A 26,038-nucleotide genomic window follows, 5' to 3' on the forward strand; every position below is an offset into this window, starting at 1 on the left:
TGTACCTCTCCTATAGGTAACACTAACTATCCCTCTCCTATAGGTAACACTAACTACCCCTCTCCTATAGATACCCCTAACTGTACTTCTCCTATAGATACCCCTAACTGCACCTCTCCTATAGGTAACCCTAACTGTACCTCTCCTATAGGTAACACTAACTATCCCTCTCCTATAGGTAACACTAACTATCCCTCTCCTATAGGTAACACTAACTACCCCTCTCCTATAGATACCCCTAACTGTACTTCTCCTATAGATACCCCTAACTGCACCTCTCCTATAGGTAACCCTAACTGTACCTCTCCTATAGGTAACACTAACTATCCCTCTCCTATAGGTAACACTAACTACCCCTCTCCTATAGATACCCCTAACTGTACTTCTCCTATAGATACCCCTAACTGCACCTCTCCTATAGGTAACCCTAACTGTACCTCTCCTATAGGTAACACTAACTATCCCTCTCCTATAGGTAACACTAACTACCCCTCTCCTATAGATACCCCTAACTGTACTTCTCCTATAGATACCCCTAACTGCACCTCTCCTATAGGTAACCCTAACTGTACCTCTCCTATAGGTAACACTAACTATCCCTCTCCTATAGGTAACACTAACTACCCCTCTCCTATAGATACCCCTAACTGTACTTCTCCTATAGATACCCCTAACTGCACCTCTCCTATAGGTAACCCTAACTGTACCTCTCCTATAGGTAACACTAACTATCCCTCTCCTATAGGTAACACTAACTATCCCTCTCCTATAGGTAACACTAACTATCCCTCTCCTATAGGTAACACTAACTACCCCTCTCCTATAGATACCCCTAACTGCACTTCTCCTATAGATACCCCTAACTGCACTTCTCCTATAGATACCCCTAACTGCACCTCTCCTATAGGTAACCCTAACTATCCCTCTCCTATAGGTAACCCTAACTGTACTTCTCCTATAGATACCCCTAACTGCACTTCTCCTATAGATACCCCTAACTGTACTTCTCCTATAGATACCCCTAACTGCACTTCTCCTATAGATACCCCTAACTGCACTTCTCCTATAGATACCCCTAACTGTACTTCTCCTATAGATACCCCTAACTGCACCTCTCCTATAGATACCCCTAACTGCACCTCTCCTATAGATACCCCTAACTGCACCTCTCCTATAGATACCCCTAACTGCACCTCTCCTATAGGTAACCCTAACTATCCCTCTCCTATAGTTAACACTAACTACCCCTCTCCTATAGATACCCCTAACTGCACTTCTCCTATAGATACCCCTAACTGCACCTCTCCTATAGGTAACCCTAACTATCCCTCTCCTATAGGTAACCCTAACTATCCCTCTCCTATAGGTAACCCTAACTGTACTTCTCCTATAGATACCCCTAACTGCACTTCTATAGATACCCCTAACTGTACTTCTCCTATAGATACCCCTAACTGCACCTCTCCTATAGGTAACACTAACTATCCCTCTCCTATAGGTAACACTAACTATCCCTCTCCTATAGGTAACACTAACTACCCCTCTCCTATAGATACCCCTAACTGCACTTCTCCTATAGATACCCCTAACTGCACTTCTCCTATAGATACCCCTAACTGCACCTCTCCTATAGGTAACCCTAACTGCACTTCTCCTATAGGTAACCCTAACTATCCCTCTCCTATAGGTAACCCTAACTGTACTTCTCCTATAGATACCCCTAACTGCACCTCTCCTATAGGTAACCCTAACTGTACTTCTATAGATACCCCTAACTGTACTTCTCCTATAGATACCCCTAACTGCACTTCTCCTATAGATACCCCTAACTGCACTTTTCCTATAGATACCCCTAACTGTACTTCTCCTATAGATACCCCTAACTGCACCTCTCCTATAGATACCCCTAACTGCACCTCTCCTATAGGTAACCCTAACTGCACTTCTCCTATAGATACCCCTAACTGCACTTCTCCTATAGGTAACCCTAACTGTACCTCTCCTATAGGTAACCCTAACTGCACTTCTCCTATAGATACCCCTAACTGCACTTCTCCTATAGATACCCCTAACTGCCCCTCTCCTATAGGTAACCCTAAGTACCCCTCTCCTATAGGTAACCCTAAGTACTCCTCTCCTATAGGTAACACTAACTGCCCCTCTCCTATAGGTAACCCTAACTATCCTCCTATAGGTAACCCTAACTATCCCTCTCCTATAGATACCCCTAACTATACCTCTCCTATAGGTAACACTAACTACCCCTCTCCTATAGGTAACCCTAAGTACTCATCTCCTATAGGTAACACTAACTGCCCCTCTCCTATAGGTAACCCTAACTATCCCTCTCCTATAGATACCCCTAACTATACCTCTCCTATAGGTAACACTAACTACCCCTCTCCTATAGGTAACCCTAACTACCCCTCTCCTATAGGTAACCCTAAGAACTCCTCTCCTATAGATAACACTAACTGCCCCTCTCCTATAGATAACACTAACTGCCCCTCTCCTATAGGTAACCCTAACTGCCCCTCTCCTCTAGGTAACCCTAACTGCCCCTCTTCTATAGGTAACCCTAACTGCCCCTCTCCTATAGGTAACACTAACTGCCCCTCTCCTATAGATACCCCTAACTGCCCCTCTCCTATAGGTAACACTAACTGCCCCTCTCCTATAGGTAACACTAACTGCCCCTCTCCTATAGATACCCCTAACTGCCCCTCTCCTATAGGTAACACTAACTGCCCCTCTCCTATAGATAACACTAACTGCCCCTCTCCTATAGGTAACCCTAACTGCCCCTCTCCTCTAGGTAACCCTAACTGCCCCTCTCCTCTAGGTAACCCTAACTGCCCCTCTCCTATAGGTAACCCTAACTGCCCCTCTCCTATAGGTAACCCTAACTGCCCCTCTCCTATAGGTAACCCTAACTGCCCCTCTCCTATAGATACCCCTAACTGCCCCTCTCCTATAGATAACACTAACTGCCCCTCTCCTATAGATACCCCTAACTGCCCCTCTCCTATAGGTAACCCTAACTGCCCCTCTCCTATAGGTAACCCTAACTATCCCTCTCCTATAGGTAACCCTAACTGTACTTCTCCTATAGATACCCCTAACTGCACCTCTCCTATAGGTAACCCTAACTGTACTTCTATAGATACCCCTAACTGTACTTCTCCTATAGATACCCCTAACTGCACTTTTCCTATAGATACCCCTAACTGTACTTCTCCTATAGATACCCCTAACTGCACCTCTCCTCTAGGTAACCCTAACTGCCCCTCTCCTCTAGGTAACCCTAACTGCCCCTCTCCTCTAGGTAACCCTAACTGCCCCTCTCCTCTAGGTAACCCTAACTGCCCCTCTCCTCTAGGTAACCCTAACTGCCCCTCTCCTATAGATAACACTAACTGCCCCTCTCCTATAGATACCCCCTAACTGCCCCTCTCCTATAGGTAACCCTAACTGCCCCTCTCCTATAGATACCCCTAACTGCCCCTCTCCTATAGGTAACCCTAACTGCCCTCTTCTATAGGTAACCCTAACTGCCCCTCTTCTATAGGTAACCCTAACTGCCCCTCTCCTATAGGTAACACTAACTGCCCCTCTCCTATAGGTACCCCTAACTGCCCCTCTCCTATAGGTAACACTAACTGCCCCTCTCCTATAGGTAACACTAACTGCCCCTCTCCTATAGATAACACTAACTGCCCCTCTCCTCTAGGTAACCCTAACTGCCCCTCTCCTATAGATACCCCTAACTGCCCCTCTCCTATAGGTAACACTAACTGCCCCCTCTCCTATAGGTAACACTAACTGCCCCTCTCCTATAGATACCCCTAACTGCCCCTCTCCTATAGGTAACACTAACTGCCCCTCTCCTATAGGTACCCCTAACTGCCCCTCTCCTATAGGTAACCCTAACTGCCCCTCTCCTATAGGTAACACTAACTGCCCCTCTCCTATAGATACCCCTAACTGCCCCTCTCCTATAGGTAACACTAACTGCCCCTCTCCTCTAGGTAACACTAACTGCCCCTCTCCTATAGATACCCCTAACTGCCCCTCTCCTATAGGTAACACTAACTGCCCCTCTCCTATAGGTAACACTAACTGCCCCTCTCCTATAGATACCCCTAACTGCCCCTCTCCTATAGGTAACACTAACTGCCCCTCTCCTATAGGTACCCCTAACTGCCCCTCTCCTATAGGTAACACTAACTGCCCCTCTCCTCTAGGTAACCCTAACTATCCCTCTCCTATAGGTAACCCTAACTGTACTTCTCCTATAGATACCCCTAACTGCCCCTCTCCTATAGGTAACACTAACTGCCCTTCTCTTATAGGCCGAGCCTCATAGTAACTATCATGGAGGTAGCGCCACCTACTGGATCCTCGCAGCTCCTGACTCCACCCCTTCCGATCACCGCCCACCTACCGGAACTGCTCCTCATCACCATGGCTACGGACTGAGAGCTCGCAGTAGGACCGCCCTTTTCCGTCATTCGTGCACCGTGATTGGCCAGAGGAGACCGTTATAATAAGAAAAATTCAACGCCCTGAAATGATAGACAAGCGCACAAACCAATCAGCGTCCGAGGAGAGAAGCCCAGTAGCCAATAGGATTAGAGAACTGCGGTAATAAGGCTTGTGTGACCGCAAAAGGTTGTGTGAGGCGGAGAACCGGAGAAAAAAAAAAAAAAAGCGAAGACCGAGAGACAGGCGGAGACCCGGGGGAGAAAAGCGGCCAATACCGCGGAGACTCGGGGGAGAAAAGCGGCCAATACCGCGGAGACTCGGGGGAGAAAAGCGGCCAATACCGCGGAGACTCGGGGGAGAAAAGCGGCCAATACCGCGGAGACTCGGGGGAGAAAAGCGGCCAATACCGCGGAGACCCGGGGGAGGAGATAAGCGGCCAATACCGCGGAGACCCGGGGGAGGAGATAAGCGGCCAATACCGCGGAGACTCGGGGGAGAAAAGCGGCCAATACCGCGGAGACTCGGGGGAGAAAAGCGGCCAATACCGCGGAGACTCGGGGGAGAAAAGCGGCCAATACCGCGGAGACCCGGGGGAGGAGATAAGCGGCCAATACCGCGGAGACCCGGGGGAGGAGATAAGCGGCCAATACCGCGGAGACTCGGGGGAGAAAAGCGGCCAATACCGCGGAGACTCGGGGGAGAAAAGCGGCCAATACCGCGGAGACTCGGGGGAGAAAAGCGGCCAATACCGCGGAGACCCGGGGGAGGAGATAAGCGGGCCAATACCGCGGAGACCCGGGGGAGGAGATAAGCGGCCAATACCGCGGAGACTCGGGGGAGAAAAGCGGCCAATACCGCGGAGACTCGGGGAGAAAAGCGGCCAATACCGTGGAGGCCCGGGGGAGAAAAGCGGCCAATACCGCGGAGACCCGGGGGAGGAGATAAGCGGCTATTACCGCGGAGACCCGGGGGAGAAAAGCGGCCAATACCGCGGAGGCCGGGGGAGATAAGCGGCCATTACCGCGGAGACTCGGGGGAGAAAAGCGGCCAATACCGCGGAGGCCCGGGGGAGATAAGCGGCCATTACCGCGGAGACTCGGGGGAGAAAAGCGGCCAATACCGCGGAGGCCCGGGGGAGAAAAGCGGCCAATACCGCGGAGGCCCGGGGGAGATAAGCGGCCATTACCGCGGAGACTCGGGGAGAAAAGCGGCCAATACCGCGGAGGCCCGGGGGAGAAAAGCGGCCAATACCGCGGAGGCCCGGGGGAGGAGATAAGCGGCCAATACCGCGGAGACTCGGGGGAGCTGTGAGGTGAGCAGTGACGGGGATTCTATCTGACTGTATGGGGGTGGGGGGGGGCGGAGACATTGTCTGTTATTCCCACGTTTCCTTCTCTCTCCAGAGCCGCTGTCACTATGGCGGAGCCGGAGCTCTTACTGGATTCCAACATTCGCCTGTGGGTGGTTCTGCCCATCGTCTTCATCACTTTCTTTGTCGGCATGATCCGCCATTACGTGTCCATCCTGCTACAGAGCGACAAGAAGCTGACACAGGAGCAGGTGTCTGACAGGTGAGGGCCGAGGGTTAGCGCAAGGTAGTCACAGCCCCGCCTCCCTGGTAGTCACAGCCCCGCCCCCTGGTAGTCACAGCCCCGCCCCCTGGTAGTCACAGCCCCGCCTCCCTGGTAGTCACAGCCCCGCCCCCTGGTAGTCACAGCCCCGCCTCCCTGGTAGTCACAGCCCCGCCTCCCTGGTAGTCACAGCCCCGCCTCCCTGGTAGTCACAGCCCCGCCTCCCTGGTAGTCACAGCCCCGCCCCTGGTAGTCACAGCCCGCCTCCCTGGTAGTCACAGCCCGCCCCCTGGTACTGATAACCAGCTGTATATATCATGTCTAAGGACAATGTTCGTTCTTGTACGTGTTCGCCAGTGGGTTGGAAATATAAAAAAAAACTTTCTAGTCTTCAGTAGTTGATCCCTTTTTAATGGCTAACTCATAATGATGACAGATTACTGACGTTTCAGAACGCTTCGGCTCCTTTATCAAAGTAATTTAAAACATTTCTGATGGATGTATATATATATATATATATATATATATTATATATATATATATATATATACAGAGAAGGCACACAGGGGTGTTAGAATTCCAGGAGGAAGGGGGGTGGGGGGGTTGTTAGTAATTGGTAGAGACAATGTAAAGACAATGTAACACTTCCAGGTCCTTATCAGTTCACAGGTTTCTGTAAAGAGACATGAAACCCTGTGACACATTCAATCCACAATCCAGTGTCTGAAGCAGGGCCATGAATTTACACTCATGAATGCGTCAAAACTAAAATTCTCCTGTGATCAGTGATATTCTGATCCTCACTGCAGAAATGTTCTGATACGGGCAGGTCCAGTCTTCGCTCTCTAATTGTATGGCGATGTGAGTTCCTCCGCACTCTGAGCTGCGGTCCGGTCTCTCCATCATACAGATTATCAGGGGGACACTTGCTGCACATTATTACATACACTACATGCGGTGTTACAGTCCCGGGGTCTTATATTCCCTGTTAGTTTGGGATCTCTATCCTGTCAGGGGTCAGTATGTGGGGGCAGGTCCAGTCTTCGCTCTCTAATTGTATGGCGATGTGAGTTCCTCCGCACTCTGAGCTGCGGTCCGGTCTCTCCATCATACAGATTATCAGGGGGACACTTGCTGCACATTATTACATACACTACATGCGGTGTTACAGTCCCGGGGTCTTATATTCCTGTTAGTTTGGTATCTCTATCCTGTCAGGGGTCAGTATGTGGGGGCAGGTTTTGCCTCCTCTTCTCTCCACATGGGAATGTTCCTGTGTTAGTTGGAGGTGACAGTGAGCTGCTGACAATCACCATATTCCTGAGGTTTGGTGTCTGTAGCACAGGAGAGGGGGGTCTGGAGATCTGGATATTACACGGTTGTCTTATTACAGTAGTGGATGTAATCTGCGTGTGATTCCTCTCAGCGTCTCCAGGTGGGGGTTATATGTGACACCAGGGGGGGGCCCCCGATTGTTCTCCTGTTTGGTGTTGTATCTTAATAACTCCGATCTTGGTATTCTGGTGGCCCTGGTGATTTGGTTATCAGTTGTTCTTGGATGGTAACCCTGTCTCCAGAATGTGTCTCTGAGGCCTCCGAGGTGTTCGTCTCTATCTGCAGGGTCTGAACATATGCGATGGCATCTGATGGCCTAGCCATATGTATATGTTCAGACCCTGCAGATAGAGACAAACACCTCGGAGGCCTCAGAGACACATTCTTGAGTCAGTATGTGCCCCCACATACTGACCCCTGACAGGATAGAGATCCCAAACTAACAGGGAATATAAGACCCCGGGACTGTAACACCGCATGTAGTGTATGTAATAATGTGCACCAAGTGTCCCCCTGATAATCTGTATGATGGAGAGACCGGACCAGCAGCTCAGAGTGCGGAGGAACTCACATCGCCATACAATTAGAGAGCAAAGACTGGACCTGCCCCACATACTGACCCCTGACAGGATAGAGATACCAAACTAACAGGGAATATAAGACCCCGGGACTGTAACACCGCATGTAGTGTATGTAATAATGTGCACCAAGTGTCCCCCTGATAATCTGTATGATGGAGAGACCGGACCGCAGCTCAGAGTGCGGAGGAACTCACATCGCCATACAATTAGAGAGCGAAGACTGGACCTGCCCGTATCAGAACATTTCTGCAGTGAGGATCAGAATATCACCCAGCACAGGAGAGTTTCGGTTGTAAGAGGGAATTTCAGATCAAAGAGAGAACGACGCATTCATGAGTGTAAATTCATGGCCCTGCTTCAGACACTGGATTGTGGATTAAATGTGTCACAGAGTTTCATGTCTCTTTACAGGAACGTGTGAACTGATAAGGACCTGGAAGTGTTACATTGTCTTTACATTGTCTCAATTACTAACAACCCCCCCCCCTTCCTCCTGGAAACGTCAATAATCTGTCATCATTATGAGTTAGCCGTTAAAAAGGATCAACTACTGAAGACTAGCAAGTTTTTTTGTTTTTCATATATCATGTCTGAGAGGTAGTCACAGCCCCGCCCCCTGTTACTGACAACCAGCTGTATATACCATGTCTGAGAGGTAGTCAACAGCCCCGCCCCCTGTATATATCATGTCTGAGAGGCTGTCACAGCCCGCCCCTGTATGTATCATGTCTGAGAGGTAGTCACAGCCCGCCCCCTGTTACTGACAACCAGCTGTATATATCATGTCTGAGAGGTAGTCACAGCCCCGCCCCCTGTTACTGACAACCAGCTGTATATATCATGTCTGAGAGGTAGTCACAGCCCCGCCCCCTGTTACTGACAACCAGCTGTATATATCATGTCTGAGAGGTAGTCACAGCTCCGCCCCCTGTTACTGACAACCCAGCTGTATATATCATGTCTGAGAGGTAGTCACAGCCCCGCCCCCTGTTACTGACACCCAGCTGTATATATCATGTCTGAGAGGTAGTCACAGCCCCGCCCCCTGTTACTGACAACCAGCTGTATATATCATGTCTGAGAGGTAGTCACAGCCCCGCCCCCTGTTACTGACAACCAGCTGTATATACCATGTCTGAGAGGTAGTCACAGCTCCGCCCCCTGTTACTGACAACCAGCCTGTATATATCATGTCTGAGAGGTAGTCACAGCCCCGCCCCCTGTTACTGACAACCAGCTGTATATACCATGTCTGAGAGGTAGTCACAGCCCCGCCCCCTGTATATATCATGTCTGAGAGGTAGTCACAGCCCCGCCCCCTGTTACTGACAACCAGCTGTATATATCATGTCTGAGAGGTAGTCACAGCCCCGCCCCCTGTTACTGACAACCAGCCTGTATATATCATGTCTGAGAGGTAGTCACAGCCCCGCCCCCTGTTACTGACAACCAGCTGTATATATCATGTCTGAGAGGTTGTCACAGCCCCGCCCCCTGTTACTGACAACCAGCCTGTATATATCATGTCTGAGAGGTAGTCACAGCTCCGCCCCCTGTTACTGACAACCAGCCTGTATATATCATGTCTGAGAGGTAGTCACAGCCCCGCCCCCTGTTACTGACAACCAGCTGTATATATCATGTCTGAGAGGTAGTCACAGCTCCGCCCCCTGTTACTGACAACCAGCTGTATATATCATGTCTGAGAGGTAGTCACAGCCCCGCCCCCTGTTACTGACACCCAGCTGTATATATCATGTCTGAGAGGTAGTCACAGCCCCGCCCCCTGTTACTGACAACCAGCTGTATATATCATGTCTGAGAGGTAGTCACAGCCCCGCCCCCTGTTACTGACAACCAGCTGTATATACCATGTCTGAGAGGTAGTCACAGCTCCGCCCCCTGTTACTGACAACCAGCCTGTATATATCATGTCTGAGAGGTAGTCACAGCCCCGCCCCCTGTTACTGACAACCAGCTGTATATACCATGTCTGAGAGGTAGTCACAGCCCCGCCCCCTGTATATATCATGTCTGAGAGGTAGTCACAGCCCCGCCCCCTGTTACTGACAACCAGCTGTATATATCATGTCTGAGAGGTAGTCACAGCCCCGCCCCCTGTTACTGACAACCAGCCTGTATATATCATGTCTGAGAGGTAGTCACAGCCCCGCCCCCTGTTACTGACAACCAGCTGTATATATCATGTCTGAGAGGTTGTCACAGCCCCGCCCCCTGTTACTGACAACCAGCCTGTATATATCATGTCTGAGAGGTAGTCACAGCTCCGCCCCCTGTTACTGACAACCAGCCTGTATATATCATGTCTGAGAGGTAGTCACAGCCCCGCCCCCTGTTACTGACAACCAGCTGTATATATCATGTCTGAGAGGTTGTCACAGCCCCGCCCCCTGTTACTGACAACCAGCCTGTATATATAATGTCTGACAGGTAGTCACAGCCCCGCCCCCTGTTACTGACAACCAGCTGTATATATCATGTCTGAGAGGTAGTCACAGCCCCGCCCCCTGTTACTGACAACCAGCCTGTATATATCATGTCTGAGAGGTAGTCACAGCCCCGCCCCCTGTTACTGACAACCAGCTGTATATACCATGTCTGAGAGGTAGTCACAGCCCCGCCCCCTGTTACTGACAACCAGCCTGTATATACCATGTCTGAGAGGTAGTCACAGCCCCGCCCCCTGTTACTGACAACCAGCTGTATATATCATGTCTGAGAGGTTGTCACAGCCCCGCCCCCTGTTACTGACAACCAGCTGTATATATCATGTCTGAGAGGTAGTCACAGCTCCGCCCCCTGTTACTGACAACCAGCCTGTATATACCATGTCTGAGAGGTAGTCACAGCCCCGCCCCCTGTTACTGACAATCAGCCTGTATATATCATGTCTGAGAGGTAGTCACAGCCCCGCCCCCTGTTACTGACAATCAGCCTGTATATATCATGTCTGAGAGGTAGTCACAGCTCCGCCCCCTGTTACTGACAACCAGCCTGTATATATCATGTCTGAGAGGTAGTCACAGCCCCGCCCCCTGTTACTGACAACCAGCCTGTATATATCATGTCTGACAGGTAGTCACAGCCCCGCCCCCTGTTACTGACAATCAGCCTGTATATATCATGTCTGAGAGGTAGTCACAGCCCCGCCCCCTGTTACTGACACCCAGCTGTATATACCATGTCTGAGAGGTAGTCACAGCCCCGCCCCCTGTTACTGACACCCAGCCTGTATATATAATGTCTGACAGGTAGTCACCGCCCCGCCCTCCTCCCATCAGCTCTGGTCCTGAGGACTCCCCTCACTCTCTTCTGTCTCCTCTTACAGTCAGGTTCTGATTAGAAGCAGAATTCTCAGAGAGAACGGCAAGTACATTTCCAAGCAGGTGAGTGATCTGGTGGTGCGGCGGGTGTCCTGTTACCTGGTGGTGGCAGTGTTGGGGTGTGGCGGGTGTCCTGTGTTACCTGGTGGTGGCAGTGTTGGGGTGCGGCGGGTGCCCTGTGTTACCTGGTGGTGGCAGTGTTGGGGTGTGGCGGGTGTCCTGTGTTACCTGGTGGTGGCAGTGTTGGGGTGCGGCGGATGTCCTGTGTTACCTGGTGGTGGCAGTGTTGGGGTGTGGCGGGTGTCCTGTGTTACCTGGTGGTGGCAGTGTTGGGGTGCGGCGGGTGCCCTGTGTTACCTGGTGGTGGCAGTGTTGGGGTGTGGCAGGTGTCCTGTGTTACCTGGTGGTGGCAGTGTTGGGGTGAGGCGGATGTCCTGTGTTACCTGGTGGTGGCAGTGTTGGGGTGAGGCGGATGTCCTGTATTACCTGGTGGTGGCAGTGTTGGGGTGAGGCGGGTGTCCTGTGTTACCTGGTGGTGGCAGTGTTGGGGTGAGGCGGGTGTCCTGTGTTACCTGGTGGTGGCAGTGTTGGGGTGAGGCGGGTGTCCTGTTACCTGGTGGTGGCAGTGTTGGGGTGCGGCGGGTGCCCTGTGTTACCTGGTGGTGGCAGTGTTGGGGTGCGGTGGGTGCCCTGTGTTACCTGGTGGTGGCAGTGTTGGGGTGCGGCGGATGTCCTGTGTTACCTGGTGGTGGCAGTGTTGGGGTGCGGCGGGTGCCCTGTGTTACCTGGTGGTGGCAGTGTTGGGGTGCGGCGGGTGCCCTGTGTTACCTGGTGGTGGCAGTGTTGGGGTGCGGCGGGTGCCCTGTGTTACCTGGTGGTGGCAGTGTTGGGGTGAGGCGGGTGTCCTGTTACCTGGTGGTGGCAGTGTTGGGGTGCGGCGGGTGTCCTGTGTTACCTGGTGTTGGGGTGCGGCGGGTGCCCTGTGTTACCTGGTGGTGGCAGTGTTGGGGTGAGGCGGGTGTCCTGTTACCTGGTGGTGGCAGTGTTGGGGTGAGGCGGGTGTCCTGTGTTACCTGGTGGTGGCAGTGTTGGGGTGCGGCGGGTGTCCTGTGTTACCTGGTGGTGGCAGTGTTGGGGTGAGGCGGGTGTCCTGTGTTACCTGGTGGTGGCAGTGTTGGGGTGAGGCGGGTGTCCTGTGTTACCTGGTGGTGGCAGTGTTGGGGTGAGGCGGGTGTCCTGTGTTACCTGGTGGTGGCAGTGTTGGGGTGCGGCGGGTGTCCTGTGTTACCTGGTGTTGGGGTGCGGCGGGTGTCCTGTGTTACCTGGTGGTGGCAGTGTTGGGGTGCGGCGGGTGCCCTGTGTTACCTGGTGGTGGCAGTGTTGGGGTGCGGCGGGTGTCCTGTGTTACCTGGTGTTGGGGTGTGGCGGGTGTCCTGTGTTACCTGGTGGTGGCAGTGTTGGGGTGCGGCGGGTGCCCTGTGTTACCTGGTGGTGGCAGTGTTGGGGTGCGGCGGGTGCCCTGTGTTACCTGGTGGTGGCAGTGTTGGGGTGCGGCGGGTGCCCTGTGTTACCTGGTGGTGGCAGTGTTGGGGTGCGGCGGGTGTCCTGTGTTACCTGGTGGTGGCAGTGTTGGGGTGAGGCGGGTGCCCTGTGTTACCTGGTGGTGGCAGTGTTGGGGTGAGGCGGGTGTCCTGTGTTACCTGGTGGTGGCAGTGTTGGGGTGAGGCGGATGTCCTGTGTTACCTGGTGGTGGCAGTGTTGGGGTGCGGCGGGTGTCCTGTGTTACCTGGTGGTGGCAGTGTTGGGGTGAGGCGGGTGTCCTGTTACCTGGTGGTGTCAGTGTTGGGGTGAGGCGGGTGTCCTGTGTTACCTGGTGGTGGCAGTGTTGGGGTGAGGCAGGTGTCCTGTGTTACCTGGTGGTGGCAGTGTTGGGGTGAGGCGGGTGTCCTGTGTTACCTGGTGGTGGCAGTGTTGGGGTGAGGCAGGTGTCCTGTGTTACCTGGTGGTGGCAGTGTTGGGGTGAGGCGGGTATCCTGTGTTACCTGGTGGTGGCAGTGTTGGGGTGAGGCGGGTGTCCTGTGTTACCTGGTGGTGGCAGTGTTGGGGTGAGGCGGGTGTCCTGTTACCTGGTGGTGGCAGTGTTGGGGTGAGGCGGGTGTCCTGTGTTACCTGGTGGTGGCAGTGTTGGGGTGCGGCGGATGTCCTGTGTTACCTGGTGGTGGCAGTGTTGGGGTGTGGCGGGTGTCCTGTGTTACCTGGTGGTGGCAGTGTTGGGGTGTGGCGGGTGCCCTGTGTTACATGGTGGTGGCAGTGTTGGGGTGAGGCGGGTGTCCTGTGTTACCTGGTGGTGGCAGTGTTGGGGTGAGGCGGGTGTCCTGTGTTACCTGGTGGTGGCAGTGTTGGGGTGAGGCGGGTGTCCTGTGTTACCTGGTGGTGGCAGTGTTGGGGTGAGGCGGGTGTCCTGTGTTACCTGGTGGTGGCAGTGTTGGGGTGAGGCGGGTGTCCTGTGTTACCTGGTGGTGGCAGTGTTGGGGTGTGGCGGGTGTCCTGTGTTACCTAGTGGTGGCAGTGTTGGGGTGCGGCGGGTGCCCTGTGTTACCTGGTGGTGGCAGTGTTGGGGTGCGGCGGGTGCCCTGTGTTACCTGGTGGTGGCAGTGTTGGGGTGCGGCGGGTGTCCTGTGTTACCTGGTGTTGGGGTGCGGCGGGTGCCCTGTGTTACCTGGTGGTGGCAGTGTTGGGGTGCGGCGGGTGTCCTGTGTTACCTGGTGTTGGGGTGTGGCGGGTGTCCTGTGTTACCTGGTGGTGGCAGTGTTGGGGTGAGGCGGGTGTCCTGTGTTACCTGGTGGTGGCAGTGTTGGGGTGAGGCGGGTGCCCTGTGTTACCTGGTGGTGGCAGTGTTGGGGTGAGGCGGGTGTCCTGTGTTACCTGGTGGTGGCAGTGTTGGGGTGCGGCGGATGTCCTGTGTTACCTGGTGGTGGCAGTGTTGGGGTGAGGCGGGTGTCCTGTGTTACCTGGTGGTGGCAGTGTTGGGGTGCGGCGGGTGCCCTGTGTTACCTGGTGGTGGCAGTGTTGGGGTGTGGCGGGTGCCCTGTGTTACCTGGTGTTGGGGTGTGGCGGGTGCCCTGTGTTACCTGGTGGTGGCAGTGTTGGGGTGCGGCGGGTGTCCTGTGTTACCTGGTGGTGGCAGTGTTGGGGTGCGGCGGGTGTCCTGTGTTACCTGGTGGTGGCAGTGTTGGGGTGCGGCGGGTGCCCTGTGTTACCTGGTGGTGGCAGTGTTGAGGTGAGGCGGGTGCCCTGTGTTACCTGGTGGTGTCAGTGTTGGGGTGAGGCGGGTGTCCTGTGTTACCTGGTGGTGGCAGTGTTGGGGTGCGGCGGGTGCCCTGTGTTACCTGGTGGTGGCAGTGTTGGGGTGTGGCAGGTGCCCTGTGTTACCTGGTGGTGGCAGTGTTGGGGTGAGGCGGGTGCCCTGTGTTACCTGGTGGTGGCAGTGTTGGGGTGAGGCGGGTGTCCTGTTACCTGGTGGTGTCAGTGTTGGGGTGAGGCGGGTGTCCTGTGTTACCTGGTGGTGGCAGTGTTGGGGTGCGGCGGGTGTCCTGTGTTACCTGGTGGTGGCAGTGTTGGGGTGCGGCGGGTGCCCTGTGTTACCTGGTGTTGGGGTGAGGCGGGTGCCCTGTGTTACCTGGTGGTGGCAGTGTTGGGGTGAGGCGGGTGTCCTGTTACCTGGTGGTGTCAGTGTTGGGGTGAGGCGGGTGTCCTGTGTTACCTGGTGGTGGCAGTGTTGGGGTGCGGCGGGTGTCCTGTGTTACCTGGTGGTGGCAGTGTTGGGGTGAGGCGGGTGCCCTGTGTTACCTGGTGGTGGCAGTGTTGGGGTGCGGCGGGTGTCCTGTGTTACCTGGTGGTGGCAGTGTTGGGGTGAGGCGGGTGTCCTGTGTTACCTGGTGGTGGCAGTGTTGGGGTGAGGCGGGTGTCCTGTGTTACCTGGTGGTGGCAGTGTTGGGGTGAGGCGGGTGTCCTGTGTTACCTGGTGGTGGCAGTGTTGGGGTGAGGCGGGTGTCCTGTTACCTGGTGGTGGCAGTGTTGGGGTGAGGCGGGTGTCCTGTGTTACCTGGTGGTGGCAGTGTTGGGGTGAGGCGGGTGTCCTGTTACCTGGTGGTGGCAGTGTTGGGGTGCGGCGGGTGTCCTGTGTTACCTGGTGTTGGGGTGAGGCGGGTGTCCTGTGTTACCTGGTGGTGGCAGTGTTGGGGTGAGGCGGGTGCCCTGTGTTACCTGGTGTTGGGGTGTGGCGGGTGCCCTGTGTTACCTGGTGTTGGGGTGCGGCGGGTGCCCTGTGTTACCTGGTGGTGGCAGTGTTGGGGTGCGGCGGGTGCCCTGTGTTACCTGGTGGTGGCAGTGTTGGGGTGAGGCGGGTGTCCTGTGTTACCTGGTGGTGGCAGTGTTGGGGTGCGGCGGGTGTCCTGTGTTACCTGATGTTGGGGTGCGGCGGGTGTCCTGTGTTACCTGGTGGTGGCAGTGTTGGGGTGAGGCGGGTGTCCTGTGTTACCTGGTGGTGGCAGTGTTGGGGTGCGGCGGGTGTCCTGTGTTACCTGGTGGTGGCAGTATTGGGGTGAGGCGGGTGTCCTGTGTTACCTGGTGGTGGCAGTGTTGGGGTGCGGCGGATGTCCTGTTTTACCTGGTGGTGGCAGTGTTGGGGTGAGGCGGGTGTCCTGTGTTACCTGGTGGTGGCAGTGTTGGGGTGAGGCGGGTGCCCTGTGTTTCCTGGTGGTGGCAGTGTTGGGGTGCGGCGGATGTCCTGTGTTACCTGGTGGTGGCAGTGTTGGGGTGAGGCGGATGTCCTGTGTTACCTGGTGGTGGCAGTGTTGGGGTGAGGCGGGTGTCCTGTGTTACCTGGTGGTGGCAGTGTTGGGGTGCGGCGGGTGTCCTGTGTTACCTGGTGGTGGCAGTGTTGGGGTGCGGCGGGTGTCCTGTGTTACCTGGTGGTGGCAGTGTTGGGGTGAGGCAGGTGTCCTGTGTTACCTGGTGGTGGCAGTGTTGGGGTGCGGCGGGTGTCCTGTGTTACCTGGTGTTGGGGTGTGGCGGGTGCCCTGTGTTACCTGGTGGTGGCAGTGTTGGGGTGCGGCAGGTGTCCTGTGTTACCTGGTGTTGGGGTGTGGCGGGTGTCCTGTGTTACCTGGTGGTGGCAGTGTTGGGGTGCGGCGGGTGTCCTGTGTTACCTGGTGTTGGGGTGTGGCGGGTGCCCTGTGTTACCTGGTGGTGGCAGTGTTGGGGTGCGGCGGGTGTCCTGTGTTACCTGGTGGTGGCAGTGTTGGGGTGCGGCGGGTGCCCTGTATTACCTGGTGGTGGCAGTGTTGGGGTGAGGCGGGTGTCCTGTGTTACCTGGTGGTGGCAGTGTTGGGGTGCGGCGGATGTCCTGTGTTACCTGGTGGTGGCAGTGTTGGGGTGAGGCGGGTGTCCTGTGTTACCTGGTGTTGGGGTGTGGCGGGTGCCCTGTGTTACCTGGTGGTGGCAGTGTTGGGGTGCGGCAGGTGTCCTGTGTTACCTGGTGTTGGGGTGTGGCGGGTGTCCTGTGTTACCTGGTGGTGGCAGTGTTGGGGTGCGGCGGGTGCCCTGTATTACCTGGTGGTGGCAGTGTTGGGGTGAGGCGGGTGTCCTGTGTTACCTGGTGGTGGCAGTGTTGGGGTGCGGCGGATGTCCTGTGTTACCTGGTGGTGGCAGTGTTGGGGTGAGGCGGGTGTCCTGTGTTACATGGTGGTGGCAGTGTTGGGGTGAGGCGGGTGTCCTGTTACCTGGTGGTGGCAGTGTTGGGGTGAGGCGGGTGTCCTGTGTTACCTGGTTGTGGCAGTGTTGGGGTGAGGCGGGTGTCCTGTGTTACCTGGTGGTGGCAGTGTTGGGGTGCGGCGGGTGCCCTGTGTTACCTGGTGTTGGGGTGTGGCGGGTGCCCTGTGTTACCTGGTGGTGGCAGTGTTGGGGTGCGGCGGGTGCCCTGTGTTACCTGGTGGTGGCAGTGTTGGGGTGTGGCGGGTGTCCTGTGTTACCTGGTGGTGGCAGTGTTGGGGTGTGGCGGGTGCCCTGTGTTACCTGGTGGTGGCAGTGTTGGGGTGAGGCGGGTGTCCTGTGTTACATGGTGGTGGCAGTGTTGGGGTGCGGCGGGTGTTCTGTGTTACCTGGTGGTGGCAGTGTTGGGGTGAGGCGGGTGTCCTGTGTTACCTGGTGGTGGCAGTGTTGGGGTGAGGCGGGTGTCCTGTGTTACCTGGTGGTGGCAGTGTTGGGGTGCGGCGGGTGTCCTGTGTTACCTGGTGGTGGCAGTGTTGGGGTGAGGCGGGTGTCCTGTGTTACCTGCTGGTGGCAGTGTTGGGGTGCGGCGGATGTCCTGTGTTACCTGGTGGTGGCAGTGTTGGGGTGAGGCGGATGTCCTGTGTTACCTGGTGGTGGCAGTGTTGGGGTGAGGCGGGTGTCCTGTGTTACCTGGTGGTGGCAGTGTTGGGGTGCGGCGGGTGTCCTGTGTTACCTGGTGTTGGGGTGTGGCGGGTGTCCTGTGTTACCTGGTGTTGGGGTGCGGCGGGTGTCCTGTTACCTGGTGGTGGCAGTGTTGGGGTGCGGCGGGTGTCCTGTGTTACCTGGTGGTGGCAGTGTTGGGGTGCGGCGGGTGTCCTGTGTTACCTGGTGGTGGCAGTGTTGGGGTGCGGCGGATGTCCTGTGTTACCTGGTGGTGGCAGTGTTGGGGTGCGGCGGGTGTCCTGTGTTACCTGGTGTTGGGGTGCGGCGGGTGTCCTGTGTTACCTGGTGGTGGCAGTGTTGGGGTGAGGCGGGTGCCCTGTGTTACCTGGTGGTGGCAGTGTTGGGGTGCGGTGGGTGTCCTGTGTTACCTGGTGTTGGGGTGTGGCGGGTGCCCTGTGTTACCTGGTGGTGGCAGTGTTGGGGTGCGGCGGGTGCCCTGTGTTACCTGGTGGTGGCAGTGTTGGGGTGCGGCGGGTGCCCTGTGTTACCTGGTGGTGGCAGTGTTGGGGTGCGGCGGGTGCCCTGTGTTACCTGGTGGTGGCAGTGTTGGGGTGCGGCGGGTGCCCTGTGTTACCTGGTGGTGGCAGTGTTGGGGTGCGGCGGGTGCCCTGTGTTACCTGGTGGTGGCAGTGTTGGGGTGCGGCGGGTGCCCTGTGTTACCTGGTGGTGGCAGTGTTGGGGTGCGGTGGGTGCCCTGTGTTACCTGGTGGTGGCAGTGTTGGGGTGCGGCGGGTGCCCTGTGTTACCTGGTGGTGGCAGTGTTGGGGTGCGGCGGGTGTCCTGTGTTACCTGGTGTTGGGGTGCGGCGGGTGCCCTGTGTTACCTGGTGGTGGCAGTGTTGGGGTGCGGCGGGTGCCCTGTGTTACCTGGTGGTGGCAGTGTTGGGGTGCGGCGGGTGCCCTGTGTTACCTGGTGGTGGCAGTGTTGGGGTGCGGCGGGTGCCCTGTATTACCTGGTGGTGGCAGTGTTGGGGTGTGGCGGGTGCCCTGTGTTACCTGGTGGTGGCAGTGTTGGGGTGCGGCGGGTGCCCTGTGTTACCTGGTGGTGGCAGTGTTGGGGTGCGGCGGGTGCCCTGTGTTACCTGGTGGTGGCAGTGTTGGGGTGCGGCGGGTGTCCTGTGTTACCTGGTGTTGGGGTGTGGCGGGTGTCCTGTGTTACCTGGTGGTGGCAGTGTTGGGGTGCGGCGGGTGCCCTGTGTTACCTGGTGGTGGCAGTGTTGGGGTGCGGCGGGTGCCCTGTGTTACCTGGTGGTGGCAGTGTTGGGGTGCGGCGGGTGCCCTGTGTTACCTGGTGGTGGCAGTGTTGGGGTGCGGCGGGTGCCCTGTGTTACCTGGTGGTGGCAGTGTTGGGGTGCGGCGGGTGCCCTGTGTTACCTGGTGGTGGCAGTGTTGGGGTGCGGCGGGTGCCCTGTGTTACCTGGTGGTGGCAGTGTTGGGGTGCGGCGGGTGTCCTGTGTTACCTGGTGTTGGGGTGCGGCGGGTGCCCTGTGTTACCTGGTGGTGGCAGTGTTGGGTGCGGCGGGTGCCCTGTGTTACCTGGTGGTGGCAGTGTTGGGGTGCGGCGGGTGCCCTGTGTTACCTGGTGGTGGCAGTGTTGGGGTGCGGCGGGTGCCCTGTATTACCTGGTGGTGGCAGTGTTGGGGTGCGGCGGGTGCCCTGTGTTACCTGGTGGTGGCAGTGTTGGGGTGAGGCGGGTGTCCTGTGTTACCTGGTGGTGGCAGTGTTGGGGTGCGGCGGGTGCCCTGTGTTACTTGGTGGTGGCAGTGTTGTGGTGCGGCGGATGTCCTGTGTTACCTGGTGGTGGCAGTGTTGGGGTGAGGCGGGTGTCCTGTGTTACCTGGTGGTGGCAGTGTTGGGGTGCGGCGGGTGCCCTGTGTTACCTGGTGGTGGCAGTGTTGGGGTGCGGCGGGTGCCCTGTGTTACCTGGTGGTGGCAGTGTTGGGGTGCGGCGGGTGCCCTGTGTTACCTGGTGGTGGCAGTGTTGGGGTGCGGTGGGTGCCCTGTGTTACCTGGTGGTGGCAGTGTTGGGGTGCGGCGGGTGTCCTGTGTTACCTGGTGGTGGCAGTGTTGGGTGAGGCGGGTGCCCTGTGTTACCTGGTGGTGGCAGTGTTGGGGTGCGGCGGGTGCCCTGTGTTACCTGGTGGTGGCAGTGTTGGGGTGCGGTGGGTGCCCTGTGTTACCTGGTGGTGGCAGTGTTGGGGTGAGGCGGGTGCCCTGTGTTACCTGGTGGTGGCAGTGTTGGGGTGCGGCGGGTGCCCTGTGTTACCTGGTGGTGGCAGTGTTGGGGTGCGGCGGGTGCCCTGTGTTACCTGGTGGTGGCAGTGTTGGGGTGCGGCGGGTGCCCTGTGTTACCTGGTGGTGGCAGTGTTGGGGTGAGGCGGGTGTCCTGTGTTACCTGGTGGTGGCAGTGTTGGGGTGCGGCGGGTGTCCTGTGTTACCTGGTGGTGGCAGTGTTGGGGTGAGGCGGGTGTCCTGTGTTACCTGGTGGTGGCAGTGTTGGGGTGCGGCGGGTGCCCTGTGTTACCTGGTGGTGCAGTTTTGGGGTGCGGCGGGTGCCCTGTGTTACCTGGTGGTGGCAGTGTTGGGGTGCGGCGGGTGTCCTGTGTTACCTGGTGGTGGCAGTGTTCGGGTGCGGCGGGTGCCCTGTGTTACCTGGTGGTGGCAGTGTTGGGGTGCGGCGGGTGCCCTGTGTTACCTGGTGGTGGCAGTTTTGGGGTGCGGCGGGTGTCCTGTTACCTGGTGGTGGCAGTGTTGGGGTGCGGCGGGGTGTCCTGTGTTACCTGGTGGTGGCAGTGTTGGGGTGCGGCGGGTGCCCTGTGTTACCTGGTGGTGGCAGTTTTGGGTGCGGCGGGTGTCCTGTTACCTGGTGGTGGCAGTGTTGGGGTGCGGGCGGGGTGTCCTGTGTTACCTGGTGGTGGCAGTGTTCGGGTGCCCTGGGTTCACATATTTTTCTTTCATCTTTTCAGTCTTTTCTCATGAGAAAGTTTTACTTTAACAACGCAGAAGACGGATTTTTTAAAAAGACAAAGAGAAAGTCGTTCCCCCCCCTCCCCCATGACAGGTGCGCTGACTGCCGTACACACAAAGCCATTGTTCTATTCACGGTATATATGTAATATGTGGGATAACTGTATATATAATATGTGTAATGGGCGCTCTGCCTGCTCACTGTATGTATGTAATGGGCGCTCTGCCTGCTCACGGTATGTATGTAATGGGCGCTCTGCCTGCTCACGGTATGTATGTAATGGGCGCTCTGCCTGCTCACGGTATATATGTAATGGGCGCTCTGCCTGCTCACGGTATGTATGTAATGGGCGCTCTGCCTGCTCACGGTATGTATGTAATGGGCGCTCTGCCTGCTCACTATATATATATTTAATGGGCGCTCTGCCTGCTCACGGTATGTATGTAATGGGCGCTCTGCCTGCTCACGGTATGTATGTAATGGGCGCTCTGCCTGCTCACGGTATGTATGTAATGGGCGCTCTGCCTGCTCACGGTATGTATGTAATGGGCGCTCTGCCTGCTCACTATATATATATTTAATGGGCGCTCTGCCTGCTCACGGTATGTATGTAATGGGCGCTCTGCCTGCTCACGGTATGTATGTAATGGGCGCTCTGCCTGCTCACGGTATGTATGTAATGGGCGCTCTGCCTGCTCACGGTATGTATGTAATGGGCGCTCTGCCTGCTCACGGTATGTATGTAATGGGCGCTCTGCCTGCTCACTATATATATATTTAATGGGCGCTCTGCCTGCTCACGGTATGTATGTAATGGGCGCTCTGCCTGCTCACGGTATGTATGTAATGGGCGCTCTGCCTGCTCACGGTATGTATGTAATGGGCGCTCTGCCTGCTCACGGTATGTATGTAATGGGCGCTCTGCCTGCTCACGGTATGTATGTAATGGGCGCTCTGCCTGCTCACGGTATATATGTAATGGGCGCTCTGCCTGCTCACGGTATGTATGTAATGGGCGCTCTGCCTGCTCACGGTATGTATGTAATGGGCGCTCTGCCTGCTCACTATATATATATTTAATGGGCGCTCTGCCTGCTCACGGTATGTATGTAATGGGCGCTCTGCCTGCTCACGGTATGTATGTAATGGGCGCTCTGCCTGCTCACGGTATGTATGTAATGGGCGCTCTGCCTGCTCACGGTATGTATGTAATGGGCGCTCTGCCTGCTCACGGTATGTATGTAATGGGCGCTCTGCCTGCTCACGGTATGTATGTAATGGGCGCTCTGCCTGCTCACGGTATGTATGTAATGGGCGCTCTGCCTGCTCACGGTATGTATGTAATGGGCGCTCTGCCTGCTCACGGTATGTATGTAATGGGCGCTCTGCCTGCTCACGGTATGTATGTAATGGGCGCTCTGCCTGCTCACGGTATGTATGTAATGGGCGCTCTGCCTGCTCACTATATATATTTAATGGGCGCTCTGCCTGCTCACGGTATGTATGTAATGGGCGCTCTGCCTGCTCACGGTATGTATGTAATGGGCGCTCTGCCTGCTCACGGTATGTATGTAATGGGCGCTCTGCCTGCTCACGGTATATATGTAATGGGCGCTCTGCCTGCTCACGGTATGTATGTAATGGGCGCTCTGCCTGCTCACGGTATGTATGTAATGGGCGCTCTGCCTGCTCACGGTATGTATGTAATGGGCGCTCTGCCTGCTCACGGTATATATGTAATGGGCGCTCTGCCTGCTCACGGTATATATGTAATGGGCGCTCTGCCTGCTCACGGTATGTATGTAATGGGCGCTCTGCCTGCTCACGGTATGTATGTAATGGGCGCTCTGCCTGCTCACGGTATGTATGTAATGGGCGCTCTGCCTGCTCACGGTATGTATGTAATGGGCGCTCTGCCTGCTCACGGTATGTATGTAATGGGCGCTCTGCCTGCTCACGGTATGTATGTAATGGGCGCTCTGCCTGCTCACGGTATGTATGTAATGGGCGCTCTGCCTGCTCACGGTATGTATGTAATGGGCGCTCTGCCTGCTCACGGTATGTATGTAATGGGCGCTCTGCCTGCTCACGGTATGTATGTAATGGGCGCTCTGCCTGCTCACGGTATGTATGTAATGGGCGCTCTGCCTGCTCACTATATATATTTAATGGGCGCTCTGCCTGCTCACGGTATGTATGTAATGGGCGCTCTTCCTGCTCACGGTATATATGTAATGGACGCTCTGCCTGCTCACGGTATGTATGTAATGGGCGCTCTGCCTGCTCACGGTATGTATGTAATGGGCGCTCTGCCTGCTCACGGTATGTATGTAATGGGCGCTCTGCCTGCTCACGGTATGTATGTAATGGGCGCTCTGCCTGCTCACGGTATGTATGTAATGGGCGCTCTGCCTGCTCACGGTATGTATGTAATGGGCGCTCTGCCTGCTCACGGTATGTATGTAATGGGCGCTCTGCCTGCTCACGGTATGTATGTAATGGGCGCTCTGCCTGCTCACTATATATATTTAATGGGCGCTCTGCCTGCTCACGGTATGTATGTAATGGGCGCTCTGCCTGCTCACTGTATGTATGTAATGGACGCTCTGCCTGCTCACGGTATGTATGTAATGGGCGCTCTGCCTGTTCACGGTATGTATGTAATGGGCGCTCTGCCTGCTCACGGGTATGTATGTAATGGGCGCTCTACTGCTCACGGTATGTATGTAATGGGCGCTCTGCCTGCTCACTATATATATTTAATGGGCGCTCTGCCTGCTCACGGTATGTATGTAATGGGCACTCTGCCTGCTCACGGTATGTATGTAATGGGCGCTCTGCCTGCTCACGGTATATATGTAATGGGCGCTCTGCCTGCTCACGGTATGTATGTAATGGGCGCTCTGCCTGCTCACGGTATGTATGTAATGGGCGCTCTGCCTGCTCACGGTATATATGTAATGGGCGCTCTGCCTGCTCACGGTATGTATGTAATGGGCGCTCTGCCTGCTCACGGTATGTATGTAATGGGCGCTCTGCCTGCTCACGGTATGTATGTAATGGGCGCTCTGCCTGCTCACGGTATGTATGCCTAATGGGCGCTCTGCCTGCTCACGGTATGTATGTAATGGGCGCTCTGCCTGCTCACGGTATGTATGTAATGGGCGCTCTTCCTGCTCACGGTATGTATGTAATGGGCGCTCTGCCTGCTCACGGTATATATGTAATGGGCGCTCTGCCTGCTCACGGTATGTATGTAATGGGCGCTCTGCCTGCTCACGGTATGGATGTAATGGGCGCTCTGCCTGCTCACGGTATGTATGTAATGGGCGCTCTGCCTGCTCACGGTATGTATGTAATGGGCGCTCTGCCTGCTCACGGTATGTATGTAATGGGCGCTCTGCCTGCTCACGGTATGTATGTAATGGGCGCTCTGCCTGCTCACGGTATGTATGTAATGGGCGCTCTGCCTGCTCACGGTATGTATGTAATGGGCGCTCTGCCTGCTCACTATATATATTTAATGGGCGCTCTGCCTGCTCACGGTATGTATGTAATGGGCACTCTGCCTGCTCACGGTATGTATGTAATGGGCGCTCTGCCTGCTCACGGTATATATGTAATGGGCGCTCTGCCTGCTCACGGTATGTATGTAATGGGCGCTCTTCCTGCTCACGGTATGTATGTAATGGGCGCTCTGCCTGCTCACGGTATATATGTAATGGGCGCTCTGCCTGCTCACGGTATGTATGTAATGGGCGCTCTGCCTGCTCACGGTATGTATGTAATGGGCGCTCTGCCTGCTCACGGTATGTATGTAATGGGCGCTCCTGCCTGCTCACGGTATGTATGTAATGGGCGCTCTGCCTGCTCACGGTATGTATGTAATGGGCGCTCTGCCTGCTCACTATATATATTTAATGGGCGCTCTGCCTGCTCACGGTATGTATGTAATGGGCACTCTGCCTGCTCACTGTATGTATGTAATGGGCGCTCTGCCTGCTCACGGTATATATGTAATGGGCGCTCTGCCTGCTCACGGTATGTATGTAATGGGCGCTCTCCTGCTCACGGTATGTATGTAATGGGCGCTCTGCCTGCTCACGGTATATATGTAATGGGCGCTCTGCCTGCTCACGTATGTATGTAATGGGCGCTCTGCCTGCTCACGGTATGTATGTAATGGGCGCTCTGCCTGCTCACGGTATGTATGTAATGGGCGCTCTGCCTGCTCACGGTATATATGTAATGGGCGCTCTGCCTGCTCACGGTTATATATGTAATGGGCGCTCTGCCTGCTCACGGTATATCCGTAATGGGCATATAAACATATATATAATTTTAGTGATTTTGTCTCCTCCTCTCCCACAGATCCCACAATGCTGACTGACATGATGAAGGGGAACGTGACCAACGTCCTGCCCATGATCCTCATCGGAGGTTGGATCAATATGACCTTCTCTGGATTTGTGACAAGTGAGTGGTGATGATGATGATGGTTACATACATGTCAGCGGGGTTCTCCTCCTTGTCGACGAAACCGCGTGGGTGGGACTCACCTTGGCGTACCGCGTGGGTGGGGCTCTGGTCGCCGCTCCCTGGGGGGGTGGGTCTCTGGTCTCCGCTCCTCGTGGGGTGGGTTTCTGGTCGCCGCTCCTGGGGGGGTGGGGATCTTGTCGCTGCTCCTGGGGGGGTGGGGATCTTGTCGCCGCTCCCTGGGGGGGTGGGGCTCTGGTCGCCGCTCCTCGTGGGGTGGGTTTCTGGTCGCCGCTCCTGGGGGGGTGGGGATCTTGTCGCCGCTCCTGGGGGGGGTGGGTCTCTGGTCTCCGCTCCTCGTGGGGTGGGTTTCTGGTCGCCGCTCCTGGGGGGGTGGGTCTCTGGTCTCCGCTCCTGGGGGGGTGGGGATCTTGTCGCCGCTCCTGGGGGGGTGGGGCTCTGGTCGCCGTTCCTGGGGGGGTGGGTCTCTGGTCTCCGCTCCTCGTGGGGTGGGTTTCTGGTCGCCGCTCCTGGGGGGGTGGGGATCTTGTCGCCGCTCCTGGGGGGGTGGGGCTCTGGTCGCCGCTCCTGGGGGGGTGGTCTCTGGTCTCCGCTCCTCGTGGGGTGGGTTTCTGGTCGCCGCTCCTGGGGCGGTGGGGATCTTGTCGCCGCTCCTGGGGGGGTGGGGCTCTGGTCGCCGCTCCTGGGGCGGTGGGTCTCTGGTCTCCGCTCCTCGTGGGGTGGGTTTCTGGTCGCCGCTCCTGGGGGGGTGGGGATCTTGTCA

At 56.3% G+C, this 26,038-nt stretch overlaps 1 protein-coding gene across 1 annotated transcript; it reads left to right on the forward strand.

Annotated features, from left to right (window-relative positions):
• Positions 1-5,357: 5,357 nt before the first annotated feature.
• Positions 5,358-25,265, forward strand: LOC142187824 (ER membrane protein complex subunit 3-like). Its single transcript, XM_075261652.1, has 5 exons — positions 5,358-5,797; positions 5,889-6,056; positions 11,322-11,379; positions 20,777-20,844; positions 25,124-25,265. Exons 2-5 carry the CDS (start codon positions 5,902-5,904, stop codon positions 25,263-25,265), a joined length of 423 nt encoding a protein of 140 aa, XP_075117753.1. The 5' UTR covers positions 5,358-5,797; positions 5,889-5,901.
• The last annotated feature ends 773 nt before the right edge of the window (positions 25,266-26,038 follow it).

This window comes from Leptodactylus fuscus, unplaced genomic scaffold (assembly GCF_031893055.1).
Source record: "Leptodactylus fuscus isolate aLepFus1 unplaced genomic scaffold, aLepFus1.hap2 HAP2_SCAFFOLD_246, whole genome shotgun sequence".
NCBI classification, from domain to species: domain Eukaryota; kingdom Metazoa; phylum Chordata; class Amphibia; order Anura; family Leptodactylidae; genus Leptodactylus; species Leptodactylus fuscus.